Source organism: Podarcis muralis, chromosome W (genome assembly GCF_964188315.1).
Source record: "Podarcis muralis chromosome W, rPodMur119.hap1.1, whole genome shotgun sequence".
NCBI lineage: Eukaryota > Metazoa > Chordata > Lepidosauria > Squamata > Lacertidae > Podarcis > Podarcis muralis.
In genome coordinates this window covers 9,783,266-9,809,562 of record NC_135674.1, presented here as the reverse complement: position 1 = coordinate 9,809,562, position 26,297 = coordinate 9,783,266, and the positions used below count along the sequence as shown (strand labels likewise).

The 26,297-nt window shown below is 44.6% G+C and overlaps 1 protein-coding gene and 1 pseudogene across 3 annotated transcripts; one reads left to right on the top strand and one right to left on the bottom strand.

The window, feature by feature from the left end:
* Positions 1 to 43: 43 nt before the first annotated feature.
* Positions 44 to 24,696, bottom strand: LOC144326392 (high mobility group protein B3). 3 transcript variants are annotated; one of them, XM_077922960.1, is made up of 5 exons: positions 24,541 to 24,696; positions 20,241 to 20,399; positions 17,356 to 17,495; positions 15,730 to 15,904; positions 44 to 1,111 (listed from the first exon to the last, which is right to left on the bottom strand). In XM_077922960.1, the coding sequence occupies exons 2-5, from the start codon at positions 20,388 to 20,390 to the stop codon at positions 1,085 to 1,087; spliced, it is 492 nt and encodes a 163-aa protein (XP_077779086.1). In that variant the 5' UTR covers positions 20,391 to 20,399; positions 24,541 to 24,696; the 3' UTR covers positions 44 to 1,084. The 3 variants fall into 3 exon arrangements, with proteins under 3 accessions (XP_077779086.1, XP_077779085.1, XP_077779084.1); XM_077922959.1 differs by lacking the exon at positions 44 to 1,111 and adding an exon at positions 4,279 to 4,616; XM_077922958.1 differs by lacking the exon at positions 44 to 1,111 and adding an exon at positions 4,656 to 5,793.
* LOC144326404 (uncharacterized) lies at positions 6,704 to 7,834 on the top strand (annotated as a pseudogene).
* Positions 24,697 to 26,297: the final 1,601 nt, after the last annotated feature.

The following is a 26,297-nucleotide window of genomic DNA, read 5'->3' as shown; positions in this document are numbered from 1 at the left end:
ATTAACAAGCAGCTCTCTTCACACAGAAGGCTGGACACTCTGACAGTTTTATAGTCTTAGTTTTATTATTATTTACACAAGAACTCCACCACACTCGTAATCAATCCTCACTGGAGCTAGATGTTGGCACGATTAGCCTCTTTTTACGACCCCAGCATAAAGAGCGCCACCCTTTTCCTGCTTTGCGACATGCGTCATGTTTTTCCCTTATTCTCCCTAAACAACCTGCACGAGGGGACTCATAAACAGTATCATTGCTAGAACTTAACTCCTGCCCTTCTTCTGCTTGCTTGTTTTCACTGACAGTTTCTCTCCCCCCCCCCTTCCTCCCCCTCGCTTTCATTTTCTCTCTCTGCAGCTGTCTCTCCCTCCTGCTCAGAATTTTCATTTTGGCTCATGTCAGGGAAGGCAGGAGGCTCCCTGGCAAAGAAGCTGCTACCAGTTAGGACAATTTCCAATTTCAGCTCCTCTTGTCTTAACATTGGTGATTTTACCAATACTTCCTCAAATGTTTTCTGTGTATGCTGCCCTTCAAATCCCCCTGCTCTTTCCTTTCGGTTTTTCTTCATAACAATTAGCCTTTCCACCTTTACAAACTTTCCCTCCTGTCTTTGCCCAAGAGTCTTCCCTGTGTCTATTATCATTTCTGGTTCTTCCGCTGTGTTGTTATATTGATCCAATCTGGTACTGATGGTCTCAGATATCTTAGCCATAGTTTCCATAAATTCTCTTCTCCATTGGTACAAGAATGCCATAATTTCAGCATCTGAGTTCATCTCTGGCTGCCCTGCCCATCCTTCCAATGTTTTCAGAGCAGCCAGATTCCTCTATCAGACCTGATTAAGTCCAAGGCTATTCAGTAGAGTTTCCCAGTAAACACCAGGGAGATCCAGTACTTTTCCAGAGGAAGCATATTAAAACCACTTGTCCACTTTTCCAAAATGTCTCAGAGTGGGGTACAAAGTCACTTACAAACTGTTCCTTAAAGTCTCAGTTGTGTTTGTGGAGCCAACTTCAAGCTTCTTCCTTCTTTTATTCCTCCCAGCAGGATATCTTATAATCCTCAGCAGAGCTCTTCATATATTTAATCAAAGTCTCTTCTGCCAAGTTCCTCAACACAGTACAAAAATAAATTCCCAATTTTATAATCCAATAGTGATAATATGCAATTATGAATAGATTTCAGTTGCTAAGAACTTTCCTTTCCACAACCATAAGTGAAAGGTTTGAGAAAGTGGTGTTAGGGCTCCCTGATGCTCCCAGAAGTCTGGCACTACCTTCCCTTTTCTGTCTCTCAATACAGCATCGTAGCCACTTTTAAAATCTCCTGATACTGACAATCAGTGAAGGATGGGTTTTGGTGGTTCATCAACAGGCACTTGTCCATATGTTTTTAGTAAAATAAGTTATCCTACTTGCAACTTTTCTCCATGCAATGTAATTTACCCAGAAAGTGAAGGGTGGACCCTTGTGTATCGCCAAATTCAGTCTAATTAAATCCAATCTGATTATATTTCTTTCTTCAAGCAAAACTGTAGAAGATGCAGAATTCTTCTTACCCTTTTATTTCAGCTTGAATATTTTTAGTTGTGAATCTCCTGCTGACAGCAGGCAGCTCGAGAGTCACGGTACAGCTGAGAGCGCTCTCAACCGCTCCCCCCCCCCCCCGCTTGCCCTTCGGCAGCGGTTTTTTCAGGGGGGCGGGAGATTGGCACTCCGCTGGACCACTTGACACTCCACACACCTTTGCGGAGCTCCCCTCTAACCTCTGTGGGGCTCGGGTCTGCCCGGAGATCAGACTCCTCTTTTGAAGGAATTTTATCTCCTTTCCAACCCTTGGCAATCAGCATCCTTACTGACGTTGTTGCATACAAAAAGATCCTCCTTTTCTCTCTTGAGATGTCTGATGCCATAATGCCTAAGAGGAAGGCTTCAGGTTTTTTGATAAACGTTATTTTGAACAGTTTTTTAAAATTCATTATATAAGTTGCCAAAAGCTCTTTATTTATTTTTTTGCAAGCCCAGCGCATGTGGTACATTGTTCCCTCTAACTCTCTACACCTCCAGCATAAATTTGAGTTGGTTTTCTATATTTTAGCTAGTTTGCTGGGGGTGATGTACCACCTGTATAGCATCTTCATAAAGATTTATTTTTTATAGTAAAACAAGCCATAAATTTCAGCTCCCTTCTCCATAAATTTTCCCATTCCACCATCTGTATGTTATATCCAAAGTCCATCGCCCACTTAACCATAACCGATTTTACCTCTTCTTCTTTTATTTCCCAGTTTAGTAATAGTCTGTACATTTTGGAATGCAATTTGTCTCTATTTTTTAATAGACCTCTCTCTAATTCCGATATTTCCGTAGCAAAACCAATTTTTTATCTACCTTAAAGATGTCGTTCAATTGGTGGTATTGTAACCAGTCTGAGATGTCTTATATCCTCAAACTTTCTCAGTTTTAATTGATTTTGTCCTCCTCTAACAGTTCATTATATGTTGCCCAATTCTTATTTATTTATTTTTTCTTTACTGAGAAGGCTTCAAGTGGGGATAACCACCAGGGGGCTTTCTGTTCTAATAAATTCCTATATTTATCCCATACGCCATACAATGCTTTTCTTATCACATGATTTAAAAACCCCTTGTGGACCTTCACTTTCCTGCAACACAAATAAGCATGCCACCCATATAGGTTATCAAATCCCTCAAGAGTTAATAAATCAGTATTCTGTAAATTCATCCAGTCTTTCAACCAGCAGAGACAAGCCACTTCATAGTACAATTTTAAATTCGGTAATGCAACCCCCCCTCTAATGTCAATCAGCAATTTATGTTTTATTCTAAGTTTTTTTTCCTTGCCAGATAAATCTCAATAAGTCCTTTTGCCAATCCTTAAATTTCCCTGCTCCTCCTACCACTGGAATTGATTGGAAAAGATGTAACATCTTGGGTAGTACCATCATTTTTATTACGGATATCCTCCCCCATAGTGAGAGGTTCAACCTATTCTATATCTCTAGATCTTTTTAAATCTCTAACCACATTTTAAAGTTGTTGTTGTTTAGTCATGTCCGACTCTTCGTGACCCCATGGACCAGAGCATGCCAGGTTCTGTCTTCCACTGCCTCCCGCAGTTTGGTCAAACTCTTTAAACAGGTTTATATTTTTCATTGTGAGCCAAATTCTGAGGTATTTTACTTTTTTGGTAATTGAGGTTTTTTGCAGCTCCTCTTTAACTTGTTCTGACATGTTCTTCACTAACATCTTAGTTTTAGTTTTGTTAAGTTTAAATCCTGCCACCTGACAAAATTCTGCAATTCTTCTTAACACTATGGGTAGGCTTTCCATTGGATTTTCTGTTGTAATTACTGTCGTCTGCAAATGCCTTCAATTTAAATGATTTGTTTCCCACTACGATTCCTTTGATCTCACTGTCCTTTCTTATTTTGCTCACTAAAACTTCTAATATCAGGATGAACTGTAGTGTGGACAATGGACATCCCTGCCTTGTACCCTTTGTTATCCTAAAATTTTCTATTAGTCCGTTGTTTATAATTAGTTTGGCTCTTTGATTCTGATATATCACATTTATTCCTCTATTGAAGGTTTCACCTAGATCCATTTTCCCCATCATTTTTAAGGAAATCCCAAGATATATTATTGAAAGCTTTCTCCGCATCAACAAACATTAATATTGCTTGCTTATCACTTCTCATTTCCAAATATTCCAGAATATCAATTCTCATTCTTATATTGTTCTTCATTTGTCTGCCTGGTAAAAAACCCCACTAGGTCTTCCATTTATTATGTCCTTTAATACCCTTTTTAATCTGGTTGCTAGAATGTCTGCAAATAATTTGTAACCATTGTTCAGGAGCGATATTAGTCTATAATTTTGTACCGACTTTGGGTCTAGACCTTGTTTAGGTATTAGAGTTATGAATGCTTTTTGCCAAGTTTCTGGTAGCTTCGCTTTACTTAGAACAACTTTCTTTTCAGGTTGGGTGGATGATTATCATTATCCTGGAACCCCAATTTGCTGTATTACTTGCTGTGCTTTTGGGGGGTGCTGTAAAACATGAGGTTTGCACTGCAAAACGATGCAAAACAATTGCAAACAGCTGAAAGTCTATAATTTTTGATAATAAACCTGATTTGCAATGGGGGTTGAATAATTTTGATTGTAACTGTAATATTCTTCCTACCAGTAACTGAACTGCTGGTGGTCAAGGAGTGGGAGTACACAAGTCTGAAGCAGTTTCAACACAGGACAAAAAAGAGGCACATTTTAATATTTACAAAGCATAGAATTTGGGCTATAAAGGTACCCAACACAGCTAAAAAGAAACCTGCTCCTTCTTAGTTACCTATCTTTCCAAACAGTGGTATACACACATTTAAGGTCACAAGTGTCCCAGTTTCAAAGGAGTAAGACTCAATCTTGCACAACATCTTTAACTCAAGTAGTCCTTTCCTAGACCATCATGCTCCTTTCTTGGGGAAGTGGAAAAGTAAAGCTTTACTAAAGTTTTAAAATGGTTCACTGGCTGGGTTGACGCTGAAAGAACTTTCTGTTTTGTATTTTTTTTTTTTTTTGCTGCTGCAGGGAACCTTGTTAAAAGCAGAAAGATTTAGAATATTGTCAAGAAGTTTTAAAAATGTAATACTATTTATTTTTGCTTCAAAAACATTTCAGCATTCTAAACATACAAAAAACCCCAACATAACATTTTTTGAAATTTTTTGTTTATCTTTTTAAATACAGGGTGTTTTTGAACTTCAATTTTCTGTGCCTTCTCTTCACATTTTAAGCTGAAAACGAAGAGATCTTCAGTTTCCATTTAAAAATTACCCCACTTAATTAAAAAAGGAAAGAAAAGTATCCATACAATTTCTCATGCCAGCTGAAATTCCCCCTCCCCTTCTGCAACTAAGAATGGCAGCAGAATGCTAGTTTCACTATATACAGAAATAAAACTTTAGGCTAAATGGATGCCCACTGTACTGTAAATAGATCTAATTTTGCAGAGTGCGCTTTGAGATACGACCCCTCTGTCCCTCTGTGGAAGAGTGTTACAACCTTCAGGGAGTTACTGCCCATCCCCCTCTGAGGCATCACCACTGAAAGCATGAACCACAAGAATCTGTCTAGTTTTTACAAACTATAGATATGTATAGTTTTATAACCCAGGATTTTCTAACCAATAACCATATAGTTAAACACCACCTTACAAATTAAAAAATAAGATGCTTGAGAAACATTTATAAATGCTTTGTTACACCAACAGGAAAAGTGCACAGAGTTGAGGAGAACACAAGAGTGTCTTGCTTCCACCTTTTTGTTTTAAAAATGCTTGGAAATATGTACAACTTTGTTACAATTTCAGAGTGCCTATGGACACTTAATATAAACCATGGTTTGGTTATATTTAGTTTTTCTTTCCTGGATTTTCCTACCGCAACTTTATTTAATTTAAGCTCCCACCGCTGGTGTGGTCAAAATCTAAATTATGTTATTAAACCTAATAAAAAGGGCAAATAAGACACCCTCTTAAATAAGAAGTGCCTGTTTATTTTCTCTTTTCCAAATGGTGTTTCCCCTACTCTATGGTATTCACATGGAGACAAGTATTATAGTTTCTCATTCCTCCTCCTCCTCCTCGTCTTCCTCCTCCTCGTCTTCGTCATCCTCCTCCTCCTCTACCTTTTTCCGAGCTGCAACAGCCGCTTTGGCCACTGCACTCTTTGCACCATCAAACTTGCCTTTAGACTTGTAGTCTGCGACATCCTGCAAGAGCAAGAGGATGAGTTTCACTGGCCTTTGTGTTATCAACCTATTTGCCTTGTTGGGGGGGGGGGCTTTCAAAATAGCCTATTTCACATGAAATAAGCTAAAGGCACTATTTCACTTATCACTATTCAACACCTTGGGGGAGGTGGGGAGATACGCAGGATTAGACTGATTTATTTATTTTTTAAGCCAGTAAGGAGGGTTATTTTATTACATTGCCACTTCCTCAGTTGGAAACTGGTGGTGGTTGTTAGCAAACTGCAACTATTAACACTTGCAAAACAATGACTTAGATACATAGAACTGTAGGTGTGATGTTACTTGAACAATGGGCCTCCAGTCTCTTGCACCCCGCAAAATTCCACTTCCCATGGAGCTGTACATAATGCAACACAGGAGGGAAGACCCACCTGCACAGCATGAGAAACCCCCTCCCATTCACTCAAGCGGCTCTATGCATTAAGCAAGTGATATCATACTCATTCTGTGCTTTTTAAAAGTAAAAATTCAGTGCCAAAGTAGCCAAAACTCTGTTCCCCCCAAAGTAGGAGTAGCCCCTCTTGGATATGGTTGAACTAAGAACTCCCCAGCAGCCCTGAAAATGGACTGTGCTAGTTAGGGCTGATGGGAGTTGGGATCCAACAACATCTGCTGCAAGTTCCATGGGACCTGCCTCTTTCCACCAGGCCTAGGGTGGGACCCTGACAGACTACAAAGCACTGGGGTTGCCCAGCAGAGAACACTGTTTACACTGGTAAACTGCTTGTAATTGTTTTAATAATTGTAATGATTTTTAACTAGTTTTGTAAGGGCTCTTTGTGGGATGTGCCTGGGAGGAGAGGAGCAGGGGAGGGTGGCAATTACAGTGGTTCAGGGGTAGGGGGAGGTATGGTGTGGGAAGAGGGGCATGTCGTGTAAGGGGCAGTTCGTGATTTTTGTTTCCCATTTGGATTCCCCCCCCCCCCCCCGTTTTTGTTTTTCTTATATTTTCAAAACATGTGCCTGAGAGGAGAGGAGAGGAGCGGAGCGTGGGAGAGCAGGGGGAGGCCCAGTTACAGTGGTTCTGGGTAGGGGGAGGTATGGTGTGGGAGAAGGGGTAGACCAGGTTAGGAGCACACGGCACAGGCAGCTAGTGACTGTGCCATGTGCCAGCCCCTCCTCCAACCTGGGGAATTGTGGTTGCCGTATCAGTCAGCCCTCAGGTCTGAGAATGCTGCTGTTGAATGCCAGGTCAGCCCAGAATAAAATCTCCCTCATCCATGATTTGATTATGGATGAGGCGGCTGATCTGGCATGTATCACTGAAACCTGGGTGGGTGAACAGGGTGGAGTTGGTCTCATCCAGCTGTGCCCACCTGGGTACTCAGTGCAGCATCAGGCCAGACTCGAGAGTCGGGGAGGGGGAGTTGCTGTGGTCTATAGAGATTCATTCTCTCTCTCTCCAGGCTCTCTGTTGAGTCGGGGTGTGTGTGTGTGGGTGGGTGTGTGTGTGATCTAGAGTGTGTTCCTGGCATTGGGCAATCAGGACAGATTAGGGATTCTGCTGGTTTATTGCCCACCTTGTTGCCCAGCAGTCCTCCTGCCTGAGCTGACAGAGCTGGTCTCAGAGGTGGTGTTGAGGATTCCCAGACTGCTGGTGTTGGGGGACTTCAACACCCATGCCAAAGCAATTGGCTTTAGGGCGGCTCAGGACTTCTTGGCTGCCATGACAACTATGGGGCTCTCCCAACATGTCACCGACCCAATGCATGTGGCAGGCCACACTCTGGGCCTTGCTTTCTCAACTGGGCGGGAAGAGGGTGATTTGAAAGTGGGGGACATTGACATCTGTCCCCTTTCATGGTCAGATCTTCTGTTGAGATTTAGGCGGTCATCACCATTTCCCCTCCACAGAGGTGGGGGACCTATTAGGAAGGTCCGCCCTTGGAGGCTGATAGATCCAGTGGGATTCCAAATAGCTCAGGTCATTGACACGATCACCCCTGAGTATCCTCTCCCACTTTGTGGAGCCCCTTTGGCCCCCTGTAAGCCCCCATAGCTTAGAGCGAGGAAACAAGCTGGGAGACGGCTTGAATGCAAGTGGAGGAAAGATCTGAATGAATGCAACCAAACACTGGTAAGGGCTCATTATCAAGCCTACCTAGTGGCAGGGAAGGCAGCAAGGAAGGCATACTTTGCTGCCTCCATTGCATCCTCATTATGGCGTCCAGCAGAGCTATTCCAGGTCATATGGGGCCTTTTACAGGCTGGCCCAAAGGAGGTGGTGGAACCAATGGTAGCTTGCTGTGACTTGTTTGCAAAGCATTTGGAGGATAAAATCATTTGCATCCACAAAGATCTTGACTCTGTTGTTATAGCAGAGGAATCTCATGGGGTGTCCAGAGCACAGTCTAGTCCTGTTGTTTTGGTTGAATTTCTAAATAATAATAATAATAATAATAATAATAATAATAATAATAATTATTATTATTATTATTTATACCCCGCCCATGTGGCTGGGTTTCCCCAGCTACTCTGGGCAGCTTCCAACTGAATATTAAAAACAATACAGCATCAGACATTAAAAACCTCCCTAAACAGTTGTCTTTTAAAAGTAAAATAGTTGTTTATTACCTTGACGTAATAAGGGCAGGAACCACTACCAAGAAGGCCCTCTGCCTGGTTCCCTGTAACCTCAGTTCTCGCAGTGAGGGAACTGCCAGAAGGCCCTCGGTGCTGGACCTCAGTGTCCTGGCTGGATGATGGGGGTGGAGACACTCCTTCAGGTATACAGGACCGAGGCCATTTAGGGCTTTAAAGGTCAGCGCCAACACTTTGAATTGTGTTCGGAAACGCACTGGGAGCCAATGAAGATCTTTCAGGACCGGTGTTATATGGCCTCGGCGGCCACTCCCAGTCACCAGTCTAGCTGCTGCATTCTGGATTAACTACAGTTTCCGAGTCACCTTCAAAGGTAGTCCCACGTAGAACACATTGCAGTAGTCCAAGCGGGAGATAACTAAAGCATGCACCACTCTAGCAAGACAGTCTGCGGGCAGGTAGGGTCTCAACCTGCGTACCAGATGGAGCTGGTAAACAGCTGCCCTGGACACAGAATTAACCTGCGCCTCCATGGACAGCTGTGAGTCCAAAATGACTCCCAGGCTGCGCACCTGGTCCTTCAGGGGCACAGTTACTCCATTCAGGATCAGTGCGTCCTCCACACCAGCCCACCCCCCCATCCCCCAAGAACAGTACTTCTGTCTTGTCAGGATTCATCCTCAATCTGTTAGCTGCCATCCATCCTCCAAGCACCTCCAGACACTCACACAGGACCTTCATCGCCTTCACTGGTTCTGATTTAAAAGAGAGGTAGAGCTGATGATCTCTCCCAGCGGCTGCATGTAGATGTGAAAAAGCATGGGGGAGAGGGCGGAACCCTGAGGCACCCCACAAGTGAGAGCCCAGGGGTCTGAACACTCATCCCCCACACCACTTTCTGGACACAGCCCAGGAGAAAGGAGCGGAACCACTGTATAACAGTGCCCCCAGCTCCCAGCCCCTCAAGACGGTCCAGAAGGATGTTATGGTCGATGGTATCAAAAGCCGCTGAGAGATCCAGCAGAAATAGGAAACAGATCTCACCTTTGTCCCTAGCCCGCCGGAGATCATCGACCAGTGCGACCAAGACAGGTTCAGTCCCGTGGTGAGGTCTAAAGATGTTTTTTTAAGAAGCGGTTTAATGACCGCCTCTTTCAGTCGGCCTGGGAAGACTCCCTCACAGAAGGAAGCATTCACCACCCCACAGAGCCCATCGCCCAGCCCTTCCCAGCTTACTTTTATCAGCCAGGATGGACAAGGATCAAGGAGACAGGTGGTTGGTTTCATTCGTCCAAGCAGCCTGTCCACATCCTCGGGGGTAACAGATTGAAATTGATCCCATATAATACCAGAAAGAAATGGATGTCTCGTATACCCCAGGTAGTGTGGTTGCCGACCTTGAGCCAGACATCCTGGAGAGTGAAGTCAAATGGGCTTTAGAAAGCACTGCTAAGTGGCCAGTGGAAGTGATGATATTCCAGCTGAACTATTTAAAATTTTAAAAGATGAGGCTGTTAAGGTGCTACACTCAATATGCCAGCAAATTTGGAAAACTCAGGAGTGGCCAGAGGATTGGAGAAGATCAGTCTACATCCCAATCCCAAAGAAGGGCAGTGCCAAAGAATGCTCCAACTACCGCACAATTGCACTCATTTCACACGCTAGCAAGGTTATGCTTAAAATTCTACAAGGCAGGCTTAAGCAGTATGTGGACCGAGAACTCCCAGAAGTGCAAGCTGGATTTCAAAGGGGCAGAGGAACCAGAGACCAAATTGCAAACATGCGCTGGATTATGGAGAAAGCTAGAGAGTTCCAGAAAGACATCTACTTCTGCTTCATTGACTATGCAAAAGCCTTTGACTGTGTCGACCACAGCAAACTATGGCAAGTTCTTAAAGAAATGGGAGTGCCTGATCACCTCATCTGTCTCCTGAGAAATCTCTATGTGGGACAAGAAGCTACAGTTAGAACTGGATATGGAACAACTGATTGGTTCAAAATTGGGAAAGGAGTACGGCAAGGCTGTATATTGTCTCCCTGCTTATTTAACTTATATGCAGAATTCATCATGTGAAAGGCTGGGCTGGATGAATCCCAAGCTGGAATTAAGATCGCCGGAAGAAATATCAACAACCTCAGATATGCAGATGACACAACCTTGATGGCAGAAAGTGAGGAGGAATTAAAGAACCTTTTAAGGAGGGTGAAAGAGGAGAGCGCAAAATATGGTCTGAAGCTCAACATCAAAAAAACGAAGATCATGGCCACTGGGCCCATCACCTCCTGGCAAATAGAAGGGGAAGAAATGGAGGCAGTGAGAGATTTTACTTTCTTGGGCTCCATGATCACTGTAGATGGTGACAGCAGCCACGAAATTAAAAGACGCCTGCTCCTTGGGAGAAAGGCGATGGCAAACCTAGACAGCATCTTAAAAAGCAGAGATATCACCTTGCCAACAAAGGTCCGTATTGTAAAAGCCATGGTTTTCCCAGTAGTGATGTATGGAAGCGAGAGCTGGACCATAAAGAAGGCTGATCGCCGAAGAATTGATGCTTTTGCATTATGGTGCTGGAGGAGACTCTTGAGAGTCCCATGGACTGCAAGAAGATCAAACGTATCAGTTCTTAAGGAAATCAGCCCTGAGTGCTCACTGGAAGGACAGATCGTGAAGCTGAGGCTCCAATACTTTGGCCACCTCATGAGAAGAGAAGACTCCCTTGAAACGACCCTGATGTTGGGAAAGATTGAGGGCACAAGAAGAAGGGGACGACAGAGGATGAGATGGTTAGACGGTGTTCTCAAAGCTACAAACATGAGCCTGACCAAACTGCGGGAGTCAGCGGAAGACAGGAGTGCCTGGCGTGCTCTGGTCCATGGGGTCACGAAGAGTCGGACACGACTAAACAACAACAACAATATGACTAGACAGGACTCTAGCACTCTCCCGCCTTGGCCCTGCTCCCACAGTGGAGTCTACCTCCTTCCGAATCTGAGCAACTTTATCTGCAAAAAACTTTGCAAAAGCATTGCATGAGATCTTGGGGTCCCTACCCGGCCCCGATGATGAAGGTGGTTCTGATAGATTGCGAACCACCTGAAAGAGTCTCCTCCTGCTGTTTTCTGCAGATGCAATAGAGGCGGCAAAGAAGGTCCACTTCGCTGTCGCCATTGCCACTTGGTAGGCTTGACGTTGAACTCTAACCTGTGTTCGATCCAATTCAGAGTGAGTTTTCCGCCACCGGCGTTCTAGCCATCTCGGCGATTGTTTCATCACCATCAGCTCCAGGGAAAACCATGGGGCTGTCCGGGCTCCATGCAATCGGAGAGGATGCTTCGGAGCCATGGTATTGGTAAGCCTCGAGGATGTGGACAAGGTGCTTTGATAGGTCAGGGCAACCACTTGTGCTCCAAACCCTTGCCCCTCTTGCTGATATAAACCAGCAGGGAGGGAACAGCTGGCTGGGCCAGGGAGGTAATCAATGCCTCTTTGCGAGATGGGGTGGTCCCTGCCTGTTTGAAGGAGGCAGTGGTAAAACCACTCCTTAAGAAACCTTCCATGGACTTAGAAAATCTAACTACCAGCCAGTTGCTAATGTCCTTTTCCTGAGCAAGGTTCTGGAGCGGGTGGTTGTGTACCAGATCCAGGCACTGTTGGAAGACACTGGTTTTGTAGATCCATTTCAACCAGGGTTTAGGCCCAGAAACTGCTTGGATCGCCCTTTATGATGAGCTGTGTCATGAGAGAGACGGGGAAAGGTGCCCCTGTTAATTCTCCTTGACCTATTGATGGCTTTCAATATTATCAACCATGGTATCCTTCTGGAGAGGCTGTCTGAGTTAGGGGTGGGTGGTACTGCTATGCAGTGGTTCCAGTCCTGCTCAGATAGTCATTCCCAGGGGGTGTTGCTTGGGGAGTGCTTTTCAGTCCTGTGGAGCCTTCAATGTGGGGTTCTGCAGGGCTCGATCCAATCCCCTATGCTGTTCAACATCTACATGAAACCGCTGGGTGGGGTTATTCAGAGGTTTGGAGTACATTGTCAGCTGTATGCTGATGATACTCTGCCCTACTTCTCCTTTACATCTGCAGGTGAGGCAGTGGAAGTGCTGGACTGTGGTCTTGCCTTGATAATGGACTGGATGAGAACCAACAAACTGAAACTCAATCCAGGTAAGACTGAGGCACTGTTGGTGGGTGGTTCCCTAGACCAGATTGGCTCTTGATGAGGTTTCACTTCCTCTGAAGGAGCAGGTTTGTAGCTTGGGGGTACTCCTGGATGCTTCGCTGTCACTTGAGGCTCAGGTGGTCTCAGTGGCATGGACTGCCTTCCATCAGCTTCAGCTGGTGGCCCAGCTATGACCCTATCAGGACAGGGATAGCCCAAGTACTGTTGTCTATGCTGTTAACCTTGAGGTTAATTACTGCAATGCGTTATATGTAGGGCTGCCTCTGAAGACTGTTCGGAAACTCCAGCTAGTGCAGAATTCAGTGGCCAGGTTGCTCACCGGGGCAAAACGGTTTGAGCATATTACACCAATCCTGACCCGATTGCACTGGCTACCAATTAGTCTCTGGGCCCAATTCAAAGTGCTGGTTTTGACCTATGAAGCCTTAAACAGCTCAGGACCCCAGTACCTTAAGGACCGCCTCTTTCCATATGAACCTACCCAGACCCTGAAGTCATCTTCTGATGCCCTCCTTAGTGTGCATCCTCCTCGAGAGGTCCAGAGGGTGGCAACACGAGAGCGGGGCCTTCTCTGCTGTGGCTCCCCGTCTCTGGAATGCTCTCCTCAGGGAGTTTTGCTTGGTGCCTTCATTATACGGCAGGCAAAAATGTTCCTCTTTAACTAGGTCTTTGGCTGATTCACACCCAATGCCCTTTTAAAATGTGTTTGGGGGTGGTGTTATTGGGTTGTTGTTTGTGTGTGTGTGTGTGTGTGTGTGTGTGTGTGTGTACATATACACACAAATTGTGTGTATGTGTGTGTGTGTTTTTATATTGCGATCTTATCCTGTGAACCACCCTGAGACCTGCAGGTATAGGGTGGTATAAAAAATTAATAAATGATAAATGATAATAATAATAATCTGGGTGGCCACAGGTTTCTCATTCCTACCATACAGGCTTACACAAGCTAAGGAAAGTTGCATGCTCTCCAGCCCTAATAGCTAGGAAAAAGAGCAAAGGGGTCCTGGAACTCTCAACCCCATAACATCTTCACCCTTTGCCCCTTTGCTTACAGAAGGCACCGCCAACTTTCAAACTTGAGTTTAGCTTAAGCACCACAGAAACAATTTCCTGTGGAGCTTAGTTCCTGGTATGTTTCCCAACCCACTTCAACATGATGGTGCTAACTGGGTTACTTTAAGACCGTCGCTTTACCCATATGGCCTTGCCTATACACTGAGATCTGCTTTGGCGGTCTTGCTTTGACAGGCAAGGTACACACAAGAGATGGCCCCTTCCAATTAACCTATGCTTGTTTATACACTTGTGTGATTTCAAACACCTCTCCTGTAGTAATTTTTACACCTAACTGATGTGCCTAAATAATCTTATATCATTCCTCCTATACATTGACGTATGCTACTTTTAAAGGTTTGTCCCTAAAAAGCCCTTTATAGTTTTTTGGGAAATGAGATTAGTTTGTGAGATCAGAACTCTGTATTATCAGTTCCACCCCATCCCCCCAATCTATACCAGCAGAACTGGTTTCAAATTATTTGTACCCTGCTCAGTAGTCTCCCACTGAATTGGCTTTCCAAGTGCAATTCAAGATGGTGTTATTAACCATAGGGCTCTCTCACGTGAATCTGCCCATCCTCCAAGTTTGGGTTTTACATATCTCTTGCATGCACCATTGGCTTCTGAAGTAAGGCATCCCATATGTGGAATTCCCTGCCACAAGAGGCAAGGTTATCTTTCTCATTTATTTGTGTTTGTCCAGCAATTGAAAACATTCCTTTTAAAAACAAACTTTTGATTATGTGCTGATGCTTAAATGTATTGATTTACATCAAATGCTAGTACTTGTATCTTTTACTGCTATTTTTAGTTTTGATAATTTGCATTTTAAAGGTGGAAGCACTGCAATCTGTATGCTTGCTTTTATATTTGTAAGCTGCTATGAGCAACTCCTTTGTTACTGGAGTATAATTTTTTTAAAATTAAAATATTATGCCATAGGATACAGCCCAGCTACCTCTCTAGAATTTCTTTGTATTTCAGGACAGACAAAAGGAAGCACTTCTTCACACTGCATAGTTAAACTAGGGAATTTACTCCACAAGAGGCAGTGATACCAGCCAAGATGGATGGATTTAAGAGTCTTATCCTTCATGATTTTGTCTAATCCTATGTATGTCTACAAGCTATGGTGGCTATGTTCTACTTCCACTGCAGGAGGCAGTGGAGACCAGCTATTGGGAATCATAGGTGGAGAGAGTTCTGTTGCGCTCAGGTTCTGCTTGTGGGCTTCTTATTTGTATCTGGTTGGACCACAGGATGCTGGACTAGATGCACATTTGGCCTGATCCAACAGGGCTTTTCTTACATTCTTAGTTCAAATTATGAGCTTTTTATGCCTTTTAGCAGAGCCCATCACTGCTAATTTGCAATGGCTGATGCCAGAGGATAGAGAAAGAAAAAGAAGTTGCATCTTTACAACATAAAAACACATAAATTAATACAATATTCCTGCTTGGGCTGGCTTCTGAGACAGGGACAAGTCTGGAAATGGCAGGAAAGCTTTACATATTTCAGTACCGAGAGTGTTACAGTATTTTGTTTCTTATCTGCTCTGAAACTCTGGGATGAGGTGGGATAATACACTTCCGATCTAGCAAAAGGAAGGTATGCCAAGGTTTCCTCCAGTGACATAAAGACAGCAAGATAAACATGGCATATCTTGTCAGTGTTAATAGTTAAAAGGCCTTGGAGTCAGCTGAAATCCCTTTAAGTAAATTGTTAAGCACAGTTTCCTGATAAACGTGCACTCACCGATGTTACTGGAATTTGTTTCCAGTGAAGGAACTATCAGTAGGCTTGGAATGCCCTCTTAGCTGGGAAGTACTCCACTGATTTGGGAACACCACATGTGTTAGCACAGTTTACATTTAAAGCAGGCTTCACCAACCTGGTGCACCCTCCAAATGCTGTCAGAACTCCCAACTCCCATCAGCCAGCTGTGCTAGCTAGTGCTGATGGGAACTGGTAGTCCAACAAAAGATCTGGAAAGTGCACCAAGTTTTAAAAAGTCTGCTTTAAAGTGTCTGTCATGAGACTGATGTTTCATTTTTGGAGCAAATGTAAGCAAGAATTTGCAGCATATGGACAGAAGCCACCTGAGCCTTACCTTCTCATACTTCTCCTTCAGTTTCGCAGCCTTGTTGTTGTAAGGCTGTTTCTCCCCATCACTGAGGTTGTTCCACATTTCACCCAATTTCTTTGCCACGTCTCCAATGGAGATGCCAGGATTAGTGGATTTGATATTGGGACGGAATTCTGAACAGAACAGGAAGAATCCAGACCTTGTGAAGGATGGGAGGGAGAAGACAAACTGCAGTTGAGAGCTGGCATGGTGGCCAGGGGTTTATTACCTATACTACAAGCAAACTAGTTTTTAAACAGTAGCTTCCTCTCCCCAATAAACAATAGTTATTTGGTTCAGATGCCACACTACAGTTTAGTGTTACATGCACAAGTCTTGGACTTGAATGCTCTCCTGGCGTGGCCGCCAGACCATTGGAAGCTCCAAACCACAGTTTATCTGGGCTCAGACATAACAAGACACTGCTGTTAGAAGCAAAAGCTTTCAAGATTTCAACTATCTCCTCCTTGCATGCCATACCAGCAGAGAAGTGGGGAGTTAATGAGAATGAGGCTTGTACAAATAGTACTAAAACAGCTTTCTCCAGCCTGGTGCACTCCAAATGTTGCTGGACTACAACTCCCATCATTCCTGACTACCAGTCACACGGGGTGGGGCTGATAGGAGTTACAGCCCAGCAACCTTTGGTTGGCACCAAGTTGGGGAAGGCTGCCAGCTAAACCATTTTAACATTGCATTCAAATGAGCTCAGTGTGAAGGTAGCACTAGGGATTCCAATTTTTCCAGTGTTACAGATCCAAGGACTCTCGGTGGGGGATAGAGTGGCAGAAAACCACAACAGTTTGACTGATGTGAAACCAGTTAGAAAATATAACCTAGGCATGAGCTAGTAATTCCCCAATTTAAATTCAACTCAAAACTCATTGGGGGACCTTGGCAAGCCACTAGCCCTCAGCATCAGCACCCCCACCTCCAAGCTGTCTTATGAAGATACTTTCAGTTCAACTTCTGGCTCATCTTCCAGGACAGTTGTAAGCATTAATGTTATGTGAAACACCAAACACGCCAGAGTGCTATTAAATAAATAACAGAATTAGGAGATCAGGGTCATTAAGTGAAGACAAATTTCAAGCTTCTTTCTCCCACCTCCAGGATACTCACAGAAGTGGCAAATGGTGCCACTCTCAATCAACTACTCAGTGCCAAGATTTAGGTGATCAGGTATTAGTAGCCTTCAAAAGCATTAACTTTTTTTTATTAACAGTTGTACTGCTATCTTGAAAACAATCAAGTCTTTCCAACAGTTTGTTAATAGGTTAACTCTCACCCAATGCAGCAGACTGAGACTCTGAAGAGGTTTGTTTAAAAGTGCTTTCTTCAGTTGTTTAGCATGCAGAAGGTCCCGGGTTCAATTCTTAGCATCTCTAAGTAGGTCTGGGAAAGACACCTGCCTGAAACCTGGAGAGCCACTGCCAGTCAGAATACAATACTAACCTAGATGGGGCAATGGTCTGATTTGGTTTAAGGCAACTTCTCACTGTCAGATCTACTTCTTTCTTACTTACTTTGTTTAAATGCAGGCTTGCAATGTTCCACCTAACAAATATGCGAATAAGTTTATGTACACAATTATGTAGGGAAGTTACTTACGGTGGCCGTTTGGGGGCATTGGGATCCTTCTTCTTCTTACCACCCTTTGCTGGTCCATAATCCTTCATTTCTCTCTCATACCGTACTTTATCAGCTTTAGCCATTTCATCAAATTTACCCTTCTCTTTGTTTGACATGGTCTGAAAGGCAAACAGTTACTCATGCACCTTCCCAAAAAGAGTACACAAGCCACAAACTAAGGCAGGAGGAAAGGACCATAGCTTAAGAGGTAGAAAAAATGCTTTGCAGGCAAAAGGTCCCAAATAAAATTCTTTTTGAGGAGACAGACTTCTACCAGAGACCTTGTGGAGATGCTGCCTGCCCAAGTAGGCAACACCAGACCTATGTTCCAAAAATACAGCTGAGTTGCTCTCAACCATCTGAAATAGAACCAAGCGCTCCCTGCCAAAGCCCAAGTCTGTAAGGCCATTGGTTCACCCTTGCATGCTTTAGTTCCAAGGGAAACAGACTCAAAATTAAGACCAGATACAGTGGCTTGTATCTTCCGTCTTCTGTATGTTACTCCCAAGCTTCCCAGATAAAGATAAAAGCAAATTTTAAGAGCATATTCTTGACAGATCAACTATAGCTATACCTGCACACAGTGTTAGAAACTGAGATAGAAAAGCTAGGAGCCAAATGGCCCCTGGAACATGGGTTACAGGCGCAAAAACAGAATGGCTAGTTGCCATCCCCCCCCCAATACAGCAGCACCTTCCATTAATTTTTTCAAACACATGAACTGATTCACAATTCATATCAGTGATACATTGTAATATCACACTTTAATAGCAATGCTTTATTGGAAACCACAAACATAGGTCAACTCCTGCAATAGCAGCAAAAACCATAAGTCATTTGAATAATTAATATGTTCAAATACCAGTCTCTGTGTGTATATGTGATGTGTTATGTAAAGTACTGCACTAGATTTGAACTAACATGCTTTGGGTGGGGAGGAGAGGCAAAGCAGCACATGGAAGGCAGCAGCCAGTGATCTAACAGCAATCTCATAATCTCATAGAAACTTACGAGCTCGAAGGGACCCAAGGGTCATCTAGTCCACCCCCTGCAATGCAGGAATATCAGCTAAAGCATCCATGCCAGATGGTCATCCAACCTCTGCTTAAAAACCTCCAAGGAAGGGGTGGGCAGGGAAGGCAAGGCATACTTGACAGAGATGTTGTAAGAATTAAAAGAATACATACTTGTAGTATCTGAACACTTGAACACAATGCAAAAACTTATTACTGTTACTATATTTAATTTTTAATTGTTGTTTTAACTCTTAACTGTTGCATTGTTTGAATGTACTTGCTTTACTCTATTTTTTATACGTGGATGCTTATTTTAATGTTTCAATGAAATTATTTTATTGTGCACATTTATTACATGCATATATATTATTTCGTAATTGGTTTTATACTTCTAAGCTACATAGAGGTGAACTTTGACAATTAAGCAGCATATAAATTATTACTACTATTATTACTGAACTTGAAAGAAATTTGAGAGAGAAAATGAAACAAATGTGCAACTACTAGATTATTTGGAGAGGGACTGTGAGAAGAGGAGGAAGGGGGAGTAGAAATATAGTTCTATGAGCAGTTCCTCCTAAATAATGGGGTTGGGGGAACAGATGATGTCTCAAATCTCTCCAAAGCAGCCTTCCAGCCTTACTTAAACATGAAAGGAACTTGCCAGCCTCTCTCTCTCCCTCCAACTCCCAAAGCAAAGCTCATTTTGCTTTAAAAAACACACACCCATACACACCCCTTCTCTTCTGACAAAAGGGGGGGTGGCAAAGTGGGGTGGGGGAGTCAACTGCCTGGAGAAGAAGGAAGAAGCAGAGAGAAACCAATCCACCCCTTCTCCGAAAACGGTGCCCCTTTAAAAGAGGAGCAAAAGACTGCTGGTTTAAACACAAGCAGCTCTGGATTGGAGGTGTGGGGGTGGGCTGAAAAACCAGCTGCTTCAGCCTGAGGAACCAGGGCGGAGGAGGGGCTGTGTTTTTGCTATGACAGACCACTTGCTTTTCAGCTTATGCAAATGGTACCACAATGGAGTAAGATTTATTCTTCCTGCAGAGTGTCTTAAGCTCAACAACCTGATCACAGGTTTTCAGCTTTTGTGCTCCCTCTTAGGGACATTGCCCTCACTGGAGACTTTAGTCAAAATGGTTGTGACAGGAAATCTAAACTTGGTCACAAGGTGGGACTATTGAGTCTCAAAAAGCGCCTATTCTGTTTGAACCCTGCCTGTGCAAATACGGCTGTTCTAGACAAAGCAGCATGGGTAGGCAACATGATGCCCACCAAATGTTTAGGACTCCAATTCCCATCATCTTCAGCTGTCATGTTGGCTACTCAGAGATCCTGCATCCTCTACTTTAGGTGTGGGGAACCTGTGTCCCTTCAGATGTTGTTGGACTCAAACTCCCATCGGCTCCAATCAGCATGGCCAAGGTCCATAGAGGGTCATGGCTTCCCTGAAGTAGATGATGCAGAATTCATCTTCCTAAGAACTTTCCTTTAAAAAAAAAAAAAAAAAAAAGCAAGAGTTTGTAGTCCCTATGATTCCAACAAATGCTTTAAAGTGTGCTGGCAATGCCCAGTGAATTCTCAGATGCTAAAAGGGACACAAGCTGGGTTTTAGACTCCTTCATTGCTCTGTAACTCCTTGACTTGGGCTGCAAATCTCTATTCAGTAATTTGAGATAATGGCAATAAGCTTAAATGGCAGAGGGGGACAGTAATTAACAGAATTAAGGACAGTTGATTTTGTTTTAAAGTTGAAAGTGTGTTCATGCAGTGAACACATAGCTTTCTCTCACTAGACCATTGTCTTTATAGCAAGTGTGAGGAATTGGGTCTGGGAGACAATACCTTCCACCTCTCTGAGCACTTCTTTGAGAATTCTGCAAAGTTGACAGGAACTTCTGGATTCTTCTTCTTGTGTTCTTCACGGCAGGTCTGAACAAAGAAGGCATAAGCAGACATCTTCCCCTTTGGCTTTTTCGGGTCACCTTTAGCCATTTTTACTCTCTGGAAAGGTATTTTAAAAGATCACCACTTACCATTCCAACAAGCAATTTATGCTGTGTACACTAGGCAACCAAACTTATAGTCAGGCTACCCTTCGGTTGGTTAAAAATGACATAGTGTAAGACTGACTTTCGCATACATCTTAAGATCTTATCAGCCAAAACCAGATAATTTCTGTCCACTGGGAAGTTGGGTTTTTTTCTTGAGCTGACATGGACATTGTGCAAGTTCTCTACTGCCACAGCCAGTGGCAAAGGAAGGAGAATCGGCACCCAGGGTGACAAACCTGCGTATGAGCATGCGCCGCTACGTAGCGCGCATGTGTGTGCCGCTACGTAACGTGCATGCGCCATACGTACCCCGGCGGGATCCTCTGCTCACGGCTGCAGCGACGGCAGAGGGATTGTTTGGCGGTATCCCGCCGCCGCCCATATGCCGCGTATATGCGTGGTATGTAAGCGGCGCAGATACCGCTGCCATCCATACAGCACTCGAGCGCTGCTGTGCATGCAAGGTACGTATGGCACACACACATGCGCCACTGGGCGGTTTGCCAACAGCGCTGCTCGAGTGCTATACGAACGGCGGTGGAGGGTGGAGGATACTTCGCACGTGGCGGCGGTGGCACGATGGCGGTGGCTAGCACCACCGTGCCCGAAGGGGTGCGAGCCCCCTGTGGGGTGCCTTTTTGTCACCCCCGCTCAGAGACGGCACCCGGGGTGGATCGCCCCCGCCCCCTTCCTCCACCACTGTCCACAGCATTATTGCATAGTTTTTCACTTGACTGAGCTTATTTGCTTACATTTGATGGTCAAGGGCTGTAGCTCAATGCTAGAGCATCTGTTGTACATGCAGAAGGTCCCAGAGTCAGTCCCCAGTGGCATCTCCAGGTATGGCTGGGGAGAGACTTCCTCTCTGAAACCCTGAAGAGCCTGTGCCAGTCAGTGTAGACTATACTGAGCTAGATGGACCAATGGGTTTGACTCAGTAAAAAGCAGTTTTCTATGTTCCAATGTCAAGCACATGTTTGAACCAGCCCATAATACTAGAGGGAGGTTTTCAACCTTTTTGAGTTCAAGGCTCCCTTGACCAACTACATTCTTTCTGCTGCTCCCCTGTGGTGAAACATACTCTGGGCCTCAGAATCCCAGTTATGTTACCCCTTTCCTGCACAGCTGGCAGCCCCTCACCCCTTTTCAATCACCCTCCCTTGTGGAGTGTTCCCTCTGCCTCCTCTCCTTTCCCCTCTTTGAAAGTCCTCCGGGCAGCAGCTGCCATCTCCCCGGTCTCTGAGCACCTCCCCCCCAACCCAAAGAGAGGTGCCTCTTCATGATGCCCCACAGGGGCCTGGGAAGAGGATGCTCCCAGCCTTGATGGCCCGGGAGACTGGCCAAGGGTGAACATGAGGCCAGTGCCTTACCTTGGGAGGCAGCAGTGGCAACAGCGGGCACCGCCAAGCCTGCATGGTGAAAAGGCTCCCTTTCCACACCAGACACTCAGCTCCTAGGCAGGCATTGCACACAGCAAGCAAAAGAAAGGCCAGTGTGGTACCTGCCTGCCCGGTCTCCCACTTGTCCGTCCATTTCCAGCAGCAAGGGCTGGTGGACTGGCTGGCTGGGCTCCCTCACCCACTTACTTCCTTACTCTGAGGCCACCTCAGCTCCTGGCAACCAGAGGCACCATTCGCCTTGTAGGCTGCTGCAACAAACAGTCGTGCAAGCCTTTGGGAGGCAGAGACACAAGATGGCATCAGAGGTAAGGAAACTATCATTCAAGGCACCCCAGAGTGCCACGGCACATTGGTTGAAAACTGTACTAGAGTATTAAAGGGTTAACTAATACACATAGTTGTGACTTGTAGTCTTTGGCTAACCTTCAATAGGATAACTCTCCTCAAGACTTAAAAAATGCATTTCATGTCAGAGTATCTGTCATGCATCTCATATGGACACCTTTTACTTCAGCATTATAAAACCAGGTCTCTGAAATTAAACGTATTTAAACCAAAGAGTTTATTGAATAAAAGCATGACTTATAAGACTGTTACTCCACCAAGGGATCTATAGTTTTGATGTCAGAGTGGTCACTATTTATTAATTTTAATGCCCAGAACAGCTGCTAACTTTTCAGATATGAAAGCATCTTCCCCACCTCATCTCCTGAAAAAGCAAGTATTTATGAGGTTAAAAGCAGGGGTGGGAAATTTGCTCATGATGTTTTTAAAATGTATTTAAATGAACATTGGTAATAAATATCATTAAAAGTTTAAATTAATTTTGTTATTGATTTCTTCCTCTCCAGGAAAAAAAGATCAACACCCACTTTTCTCAAAAATCACACCTAATCCTCACATTTCCCTTTCTTCTAATCAATAATCCTATTTCAATAGGATTCAATAGGCGTGACGGGGTGTGTGTGGCAGGGATCTTCCTTCTTTTTCACCTTACTACATTGGAGCAATTTGTTTTTTAAAAGCCCTTTTATTGCCTTCACAAATACAGCTGGGATATGCCCGGGGTCGCTATATATTTGCTGGAGTGACTCCGAGAAGCTGAGTGAAAAGGCGGGGTGGGGGGGAACTGACGGGTCACTAAAGACACCAATAATTCATCTTCCATTTTGTGTAATGCTTACTCATGAAAGAAAGTGCCCCGCAAATAAGCCCTTCGGCTCGCCTTTGGCCATAAGGGTCAAAGTTGGCTGGAGCTGGGGCAAGCTGTGGGGTTCTTGCCCTTGCTATATAGTTTTGATGCTTTGCTAAGGCAGGGATATGGAGAGAAGGGTTCCCCCCTCGCCCATAGCCAGCCAGCTCCATACGCTAAAATGGCTTCTCTACAAGGCACCGAGACTGGTATCCCTAACAAAGCCACCGGCACCCGTCTGCTCGGATGAAAACTGCAGGAAAGGAAGCCGAAGAACCCGGGCTCCCGAAAACCAACCAGCCCCGTAGAAAAAGCTGTCCTCTTTCCTATGAGGCGGGGTCCGGGAAATGGGGGGGGGGGGAGCTTTAAAGCAGCCTCCCATCCCCATTTCCCTGTTCAGCTCAATAGTCTGTAACAAAGACTGCCTGTCATGAAGCCATTACAAACCCCGGCTAACACTCAGCCGCGCCGAAGGAGGAAAACTGCAAGAAAGCCGACCACCCCATCCAACCACCCCACCACGGGCGTGAACTGATAGAAAGGAGGGGTGGGGGTCTCTGCACCCCCCCCCATTTCCCCCCGCGTCGCTCCTGTTTCCCGCCTCTCTGTTGCCTTTACGTTTTTCTTCCTTTAGTCGTACCACTAAAACGCCAGCCATATTAACGCACACAAGACCTCAGCTCAAGCATATGGCAAAGGGCGAGGGGGGGGCGGTTCAGGGCTTAGCGGCGGTCACAAGGGGACGAGGGACACATTTATGTAGAGGGTAAATAAAAATATTGAGGAAACGAAAGGCTTGGGGCGGATCAGAAGGCGAGGAGAAGACATGGTGGGGAAGAAAGAGGGAGGCGAGGGAGAAGTGATGTCCTGGATGCGCAGAGATTATCCTTTTCAGATTCTAAAGCGGCAGCCATTACTAACGCAGAATAAACACCAGGCACCAGAACAGTCCGCTGTCCCCAAGAAGGCGAGACAAGGTGAGAGGCAACACACGTGGAGAAGCGGAGACGGGGCTGACATGACAGTTAAGCGGGAGGTCCCCCGCCCATGCGGGAAAGTTAATGTACCAGCCATATTCTACTGTAGCAGCAGAAAACCCATGTGTGTGGACTTACTAATTTTCCCTGCAGAATAAGAGACACCCCTAAATGATAATGGCTGTATGTGTGTGTTTTTAAGCGCCTATCTGGGCGTCGCCGCCCACGCACCCCTAATCAGAAATATAAAAATAAGCCTAGCTCAATTTACACCAGGATCCGGGACAAGTCTCGATTTCCCACGCCTACTTAAGAGGAAGGTTTGGGAAAGCCAAGTTAAAGTTGATCGGAATACATATATACAGACAAAAATTAAAAACTGAGAAACTTCTTTAAGCAAAAGGATTCCCCCCCCCCAAAAAAAAAGAACAATTAAAACTGTTTTTCTTTAAAGGGGGGCATTTAAAAGGGCGAGCAGAGCAGCCGCCCCAAAAACAGTTGCAAAGTGCTCCAGAAACCTACCTGTATTTTTCGCTTTAACCTAGGCGATAAGCAAGGAAAGTGAGCAAGGCGCACGCAGAGGACTCAGCGCTAGTAGCTGCGGCTCAGCCTCGCGTTGGCTGCCTACGAGAGCGGCCTGATTGGCTGTAGGGCTCTGCCGTTTAAAACAACCTCCTCGCCCTGCCACTGGCCTAAAGACTTATGAATATTAAGCATAGCCCCACGCCTATTTGGTTAGAAGTGGTTATGTCATTCATTCACAATAACACCCTCTAGCAAAAAAAAGGAGCACACAAACGCACAAACCACTTTGGAGAAAGAAAGAAAGAAAGAAGGGGGAGAGGAGATTGTGGAGTTACAAGCTTGGTGGATCCGAGATACTGTGGATATAGTGTATCTTGATTGCAGTAAGCAGGACACCCACCTGTCACCATCCTCTGTCTGCCTCTGTCTAGCAGATTCAGAATGACATGTCTCAACAATAGATGTTTTAAATTACTTTCTTTTGACCCCAAGTGCTCAGAAAAATCTGTCAAAATCTTCAGTAATTTGAAAACTAGGATATTAGATTTAAAAAATTAACACTTTCATGCAGTTAACGAATATATTTTACAAAACTACAAAGAACACACCTTTTTCATATTATTTTAAAAGAATCTAAACTAAAACAAGTTTCCTTGGATTTGCTGAAAACCTTTTCAGCACTTCCTTCTCAAATTCCTCCTTTTTCCAATTCTGTTTTTCTGTGCACACACAATAAGCATAGCCTATTGAGACGCTCCCCTGTCATCTCAACCTTAATCAGGTATTTACTCTCTGCAAGGCATGGGCATAGCCAGGATTCATGTTGGGGGTAGCAGGATCACTGTTGGGGATGGGCAGAACCCCCTCCCCAACACGATTGGTCAGTTAGTTAAGTATGTTTATTTACTTGATTTATTTATTTACTTGAGGCATGGGCATATTCCCCCTCCCCCAACTTGGATATGCCCATGCCTCAAGGTACTTAGAATGACCGTTCTACGGTACAAGTGATGCGTGGCTGAGCAAGAGAGATGAGCAGAGCCTTTCTTGTGGTAGGTTAAAAGATTTCTGCCTCTTTTACTAGGTCTGCTATGTTCAGCTCTTTTAACTGCTCTTTGCTGAGTTTCTTCTCCTTCCACATGCTGTGCCATAGTTCAGCTTTGGAGTCAAAGTCTTGCAACTTATAAAAACTTGAGAACTGCTTGACTTTCATCTTGAAGTATTGAATGGTCGTCTCCAACATGATAATAGGGTATAAGTGAAAAAGTGAAAAAGCAGGCAAATGCTCTTCTGAGATATGTTGCTCCAATGAAGAGTCCAAGTAAGGAATTACTAGGGAACTCTTCCAGTACTCTAAAGGGCTGGACACCGGAGTGCTAGAATGCACAACGTCATCATCCAAGTGACCTCAGCAAGCATTGGATGAGGTAACTGTTAGGTGGATCTGTAGCTGGCTGACTGACAGAACCCAAAGAGTGCTCACTTATGGTTCCTTGTCATCCTGGGGAAAAGTGACAAGTGGGGTCGCACAGGGCCCATTGTTTTTCATCATCTTTATAAACGATTTGGATGAAAGAATTGAGGGGATGCTCATAAAATTTGCAGATGACAGGGAGGAGCAGCTAATGCCGCAGAAAACAGAATCAGGATTCAAAATGACCTTAAACCAATTGGGAGAACTGGGCAGAAACTAGCAAAATGAATTTCAATAGGGACAAATGTAAGGTTCTGCACTTCGGCAGGAAAAATCAGCT